The sequence below is a fragment of the Morone saxatilis genome, unplaced genomic scaffold (genome assembly GCF_004916995.1).
Source record: "Morone saxatilis isolate NCDOM2014 unplaced genomic scaffold, NCSU_SB_2.0 Contig6, whole genome shotgun sequence".
NCBI lineage: Eukaryota > Metazoa > Chordata > Actinopteri > Moronidae > Morone > Morone saxatilis.
Genome location: NW_023340206.1, coordinates 2,762,497 through 2,768,481, shown reverse-complemented (window position 1 = coordinate 2,768,481; position 5,985 = coordinate 2,762,497). Strand labels below are relative to the sequence as shown.

The 5,985-nt window shown below is 40.1% G+C and overlaps 2 protein-coding genes across 3 annotated transcripts in view; both read left to right on the top strand.

Annotated features, from left to right (window-relative positions):
• Nucleotides 1-4,684, top strand: part of abcb6a (ATP-binding cassette, sub-family B (MDR/TAP), member 6a) — a 9,035-nt gene extending 4,351 nt beyond the window's left edge. For both annotated transcript variants that reach the window (XM_035677760.1, XM_035677759.1), the window contains exons 10-20: nucleotides 517-642; nucleotides 757-833; nucleotides 964-1,027; nucleotides 1,120-1,205; nucleotides 1,320-1,377; nucleotides 1,465-1,569; nucleotides 1,972-2,146; nucleotides 2,372-2,484; nucleotides 3,339-3,433; nucleotides 3,519-3,587; nucleotides 3,673-4,684. In XM_035677760.1, coding sequence (XP_035533653.1) covers nucleotides 517-642; nucleotides 757-833; nucleotides 964-1,027; nucleotides 1,120-1,205; nucleotides 1,320-1,377; nucleotides 1,465-1,569; nucleotides 1,972-2,146; nucleotides 2,372-2,484; nucleotides 3,339-3,433; nucleotides 3,519-3,587; nucleotides 3,673-3,832 — 1,128 coding nt within the window. In that variant the 3' untranslated portion in view covers nucleotides 3,833-4,684. The remainder of the gene's footprint in view (nucleotides 1-516; nucleotides 643-756; nucleotides 834-963; nucleotides 1,028-1,119; nucleotides 1,206-1,319; nucleotides 1,378-1,464; nucleotides 1,570-1,971; nucleotides 2,147-2,371; nucleotides 2,485-3,338; nucleotides 3,434-3,518; nucleotides 3,588-3,672) is intronic.
• A 551-nt stretch (nucleotides 4,685-5,235) lies between these two features.
• cnppd1 (cyclin Pas1/PHO80 domain containing 1) overlaps nucleotides 5,236-5,985 on the top strand; it is a 4,060-nt gene continuing 3,310 nt past the window's right edge. Inside the window, exons 1-2 of the mRNA XM_035677696.1 lie at nucleotides 5,236-5,298; nucleotides 5,672-5,774. Coding sequence (XP_035533589.1) covers nucleotides 5,236-5,298; nucleotides 5,672-5,774 — 166 coding nt within the window. The remainder of the gene's footprint in view (nucleotides 5,299-5,671; nucleotides 5,775-5,985) is intronic.

The following is a 5,985-nucleotide window of genomic DNA, read 5'->3' as shown; positions in this document are numbered from 1 at the left end:
TGCGTACGCAGGGTTTTATAAGTCTGAATATTTTTTGGCGCACGCAAAACTTGGCTTTTGGGCGTACGTACACTTTTAGTAACGATCCCACGCACAGTTTTATAAATGAGACCCCTGGTGTGCTCAGTTTGACAGAAGTCAAAACAAACCTCTGTGTCTAGTTACTGCTATCAGCGCCAAGCTGCACGAGATGCTGCGTGGAAGCAAATCAGAACGTTGCCAAACAGCAGATGACCAAACCCCTCAAGGAAATATGGTTATTTATGGCAGGTTTAGTTTCAAAACAAAGACAATAAGAAAAAGATGAATATAACACAGTTGCTTCCAGCTAGAACTCATTTAAGAAGATTGCGTATGCTATTTGTGCATGTTAATGTCCAGAATTTGTTTCTTTTTTTTTTTTAAATTGTCCATCAGTGTTCATTGTGTGTATGGAAGTAAAATAGGCCTAAACTACATTCATTATGGTTATAAAAAAGGTCTGAAATTTACCTTCTTTTCTCCTCCTGTTTTTAGGGGGCAGAGTGGAAGGCTCAGGCGTCGCTGGCCTTCCTCAACCAAACACAAAACATCGTCATCGGATCAGGCCTGCTGGCTGGCTCCCTGCTCTGTGCCTACTTCGTGACTGAAGGAAAGTTTCAGGTACTTACATTGATGTTCAACTATTTTTTTCTTTTCATTTCTCTACTAGAACCCCTTGAAACTGAACACATGGATGTCTTGAGTTTGACTGTGAAAAATATCTTCTTATGCTAGGTTGGAGATTTCGTTCTCTTCGGTACCTACATCATCCAATTGTACACCCCCCTCAACTGGTTCGGAACCTACTACAGGTAAGAGGAGGCAGAAATAGTGTAAAAATGCATTGCACTGAATGAATAACTGTTCACATTTATATTTAGTCCTGTACTTCTGGGTAATTCTTGTCATTGTTGTTAACTCTTGACTCTGTTTTTACCGCAGAATGATCCAGACTTCTTTTATCGACATGGAAAGCATGATCAAACTTTTTGAAGAAGAGGCAGAGGTACTTTTGAAACTGTTCTTTGTTTGTGATTTTACTTTAAACACTATTATTATCCACTTTTTTATATTTTCTCTATCTGTCCTCTTGTGCAGGTGAAAGATGAAGTAAATGCAGGGAATTTCCTCTACAAACTGGGAAAAGTGGAGTTTGAGAACGTTTACTTCAGCTACTCAAACGGGTTGGTTCACATTTTGATTCTGTGGCCTGGTCGTTATCAACAAGATGTAAACCAACATGTAGATATTTTTTATTTTTTAAGACTCATTTCTTAGAGTTACTCACTGTTTTACAGGAAGGAGATTCTCAAGGACGTTTCCTTCACTGTACTTCCAGGACAGACAGTTGCCCTGGTAAGTCTAAGGCACAGTTTTCCCCCCTTCTCACTCATACAGCTCTGATAGGACTGCACAATTACAATTTCCTGTTAACCTCCCCAGGTGGGACCATCAGGCTCTGGGAAGAGCACCATCATTCGACTCATCTTCCGTTTCTATGACGTTCAGGGAGGCTCCATCAGCATCGACGGCCAGGATATTACCAAAGTAAATGTCTGGCACCAGAACTCGTACATGAGTATTAAGCATTGAGAAATACACACAGTTCACTGTAACAATACATGTAAAACAGTACGTATGTGTGTGTATAAGCTTTACAATATAAGCAAATATCAGTGACATAGAAGGATAACTTAGTATAGCGCCACCAAAGCTAATTAGCAGCTTCTCATATGCATTAGGAGGCACTGTATCATTTCATGTGCAAATAAAGTCATCTAAATGCTATGAGCATATATTAGCTCCTTGTTATGTTGCTCTTGAGATTACCAAGAGCAATATAAGCACAAGTTGCAATGTCTTGAATATAGCTGTATGCAGCTGTGTGTGCGTTCACGGGGCACGCTCTTGACTAGTAATTACTATGATGTTTTTGTTGTCTTTCCTCAGGTGAGGCAGACATCTCTGCGAGCGCATATCGGCGTGGTTCCCCAGGATACGGTGCTTTTCAACGACACCATCCAGAATAACATTCGCTACGGCCGTATCTCTGCCAGTGACCAGGAGGTGGAGGAGGCTGCTATAGCTGCTGATATACATGATAAGATCATGACCTTCCCTGAAGGTAACTTATACATTAACCCGCCTGTCCTCAATGTCAGCATGGTGATTCTTGAGTCACAGTGCCGAGAGGGTTTTATTTTTTTTTACTAATGAATCAATTATAAAGTTGATCTTCAAAGCAATATGAGCAATATAAATCTCCTTAAATGCCTGCCATGTATTTTGGTTAGCTAGCATCCACTAATGCACAAACATGTCACCTCCTACTTGTATTTTTCTCTGGCAGCTTATGACACGCAGGTTGGTGAAAGAGGTCTGAAGCTGAGTGGAGGAGAGAAGCAAAGAGTTGCTATTGCCAGAACTATCCTCAAAGCTCCACAGATCATCCTGCTGGATGAGGTGAGATTACAATGATGTACAGACAGATCAACACTGAATCTAGAAAACATTGTCGCATTGTTGCCCTGTTTGTATATTGCTGTTTATGGCTCAGTTGCTGCTTGGGGGACCAGGTGTGAATGGGTGAAATTCGGGACAGAGGCGTTACGGTTGCGTGTGGTCACATATTCAGAGCGAGGATTAAAGTCACAGTGTCCTGGCTCTGTTTACAAGACGCATGAACCATTATGCACAGGTGACAGGCACGTTACATCATTGAAAAGGATTGGGGTGTTCCTATAGCTTAGCCTACGTGTAAATAGTTAGTTTGAGCTCGTAAATATTTAAATAGTTAGTACCCCCCCTCCCTTTGTTGATTTGTTTTTACCTTTTTGCTTCAAATATGTACAGTGTCCCTGTAGTGAGTTTGTGATTATTTGGCTAATTAATAATAATGAGAAAACACTTAATTTTGAACCCCGATTGATCTATTAATTCATGTAGATGAACTGATAATTTAATGAAAGGACTCTGTCATTCACTTCTTTATTCTGGTGACAGCAGCTGCCTGTGGTGCATTTTTTATGAGTTTTTGGCAGCACACCAAAATACACTCAATACGTTCACAAGTCGAGTCTCACACCATACAAACAGCTCTTGTTTAGCTCAATCATATTATCTCATACTCTAACGGTTCATTTTTGAGACAAACATGGCGGGGATTCAGGACATCTGGTCACCCTAGTTGCTGCTCCGCTTTAACTTAAATGAATAGGCTTTCAGACGCATGTTGCCTTGTTTCACTATCATTTGAATGGCTAAAGTTATTGCTGTTATCTCCAGTTTTAACAAATGATCTCTCTCTGTGTCTGCAGGCCACATCTGCACTCGACACACAGACAGAACGCAACATCCAGGCCTCGTTGGCTAAAGTCTGTACCAATCGTACAACAGTTGTTGTAGCTCACAGGTAAGAGGTGCATGTACTGTAGGGTTTTTTTCTGATAGGTTTTTTTCTGTTTTATTGTGTTAATCTCTTTATTTTAATACGAAAGGTTGTCCACCATTATCGGAGCAGACCAGATTCTGGTGATCAGCGACGGCCGGGTTGCTGAGCGAGGACGGTAAGTGTGCCTTATTGACCTGTCGTAGTCAGTCGATTCTCTTTTTCAATGAACTCCCAAGTGACTCACTTTGTCTCCATCCAAGACACGAGGAATTGCTACTCAAGGGAGGTCTGTATGCAGACATGTGGATGAAGCAACAGCAGGCCCAGGACTCAGATTCCTCGTCAGAGTCAGAAACCAAAGACCGCAAGTCCGAGAAGCTGCAGCCGCCATCAACCTCCTCAGGGCACCACGGCCACTGAATGTACTTATTTTTGTTTGTTTGTTTTTAAAAGCGAACTCTACATTTTGATTCCCCCCTTGAGTGTAAGATGTTGATGGATGATTTTAACACTGAGGAACAATCAGGAAGATGTTATTTATTTTTTATAATTTTCCTGTGTTAGTTTACGTAATCTATGACATCATGTATTTAAAGCTACACAAGGGACACACACAAAGAAGCACAGCCTCAGCACTACATTTTGATGAATTTAGGGGCTAATGATTCTGCTGCCTACTGAACAATATCATCAATGACAATAGGTTGGTGTTAGAAGCTGTCATTTTGTTTTATTTAGCTTTGTTTTAAAGTTTTTGATAGTCGATTTCCGAGCTCTGTTATTTAAAGTGGTACTTTTTTTAAAATATAAATCTGTAAGCCTCTTTGCACTTAGGTAAACCAGGTTGTGCTGCTTGTCTGATCATTGTGTTCTCTTCATTGTTGTTGGTGTCTTCTTCAGTGGTTTAATTAATACACAGAAAGTGAAGAACAAATTTGTCAATTGTGTGAATTTTCTAAAACTGTTTTTTGACTGGCTGATTCTTTACATATAAAGTTGTACAATCCACGTCTGCCTATTTCGTTAAAAACAGTAGACTTTTCTGATGGCAGACATTTTTACTAGTTTAATGGACATTCGATCTGTTGCTACTCAAAAGCTCATGCAGTTACAATACCCATACAATATAATATACAGTCATATACACTATTTATGAAGAGGAATTTGCCATCATTTGAATGTGTAATATCTACCTCATAAAAGGTATTGTTCGTAATTATGTCATTTTGTAAATATTCGGTTTCTTGGAAAAATAAAAGTTTTCTTTTTGCATGTGTTCTAGTTTGTAAAATCAAACATTACAAGTCCCCAGTCCAGTTTTGATCAAATCATGTTAACTTAAAGTTTCTGTATGCATCCATGTGATAGCTATTTTCCAGTTATGTGACGGCTCACATGGTTATTATTTAATTGTAAGTATGGAGAATACTTGTGTCAGTACATATTTTGTTTCATTAGAGAAATATTTATGTATTTATGTAATGCAGATTGTATATAAGGCATGGCAAATTGACGGAATCCGATGCCATTTATCAATAAAACGCTTAAAGTTGCATGGAAACATCAGCAGTAAGTTAAAAATAAACGTGTCATTTGACCAATGGGAGTTTACAACTGTTGTGTAACTGCTCCACAGCGCCCCCCCCCCCTCTCCCACTCTCAACATCTGTCTGGAAAGAGAGGCAAACAGCTGGAGGCTTCAGTCGTCACTGACTGTCCCCGGTCAAGGCGTGTTGTTAGCGGAGCTCTAGCTAGTAGCTAGGCGGGGGCCAAGCAGTCGTATTCTCAACATTTGGCTAACTGATGTTTAATCTACAGTAGATATGGATTTCGACGCTTTATTTAACGAGAAGACATTTCAGTTTTCGGACTTCCAGGAGTTCACGGTATGTTCTTGAGTTAAAACGACGCTAGCTCAACTAATACGGAAGCTAGTGAACGCTAAGCGCCTTAGCGAAGTTAGCTGACATCGCTAAATGACAGCTACTTCCGTTAGCTCCTGAATATGTTGGCCGAGGACTTGAACTAGCTAATACCCAGCCAAGTTAAATAGAATAGTGTTTTTATTTCAAGCTATATAACGCGTCGTTTAAAACTATAAATGTGGAAACAAGCAGCGCTAGCTCATATAGCTAGGCAGCGCTAGTAGTTCGTTAGCTGTCATTTTACACTACGGGCGTGTTAAGCTTTAAAGTAATGCGGCGCTGAGCATATTGCTTAAAACTGTAGTTCATACAGCTAATGTTACTGCTTTTACAGTTTCTTCCTGGACACCAGAAGTTGACTGAACGCGTGAGAAAGAGACTGTATTATGGTCTGGACCAAGACGTTTCTCTAGATGCCCTCTCCTGCCCCGTTACAGGTGAGTTACACTGGGTTAAACAGTAACGTTACCAAGAACTGCGCTCCTCTCTGACGCACTTTCATAAGAAATACTGGTTGTGCAAGTCTCTCCTCTGGCTTGTGTCAGGAAAAGATCATTATCTGTATTATATGAAACATTTTTGGACACTGTGAAGTTGTGCTAGTGTGTAACTCACATGGTAAATTTACAGGATTTATTTATGAACTTT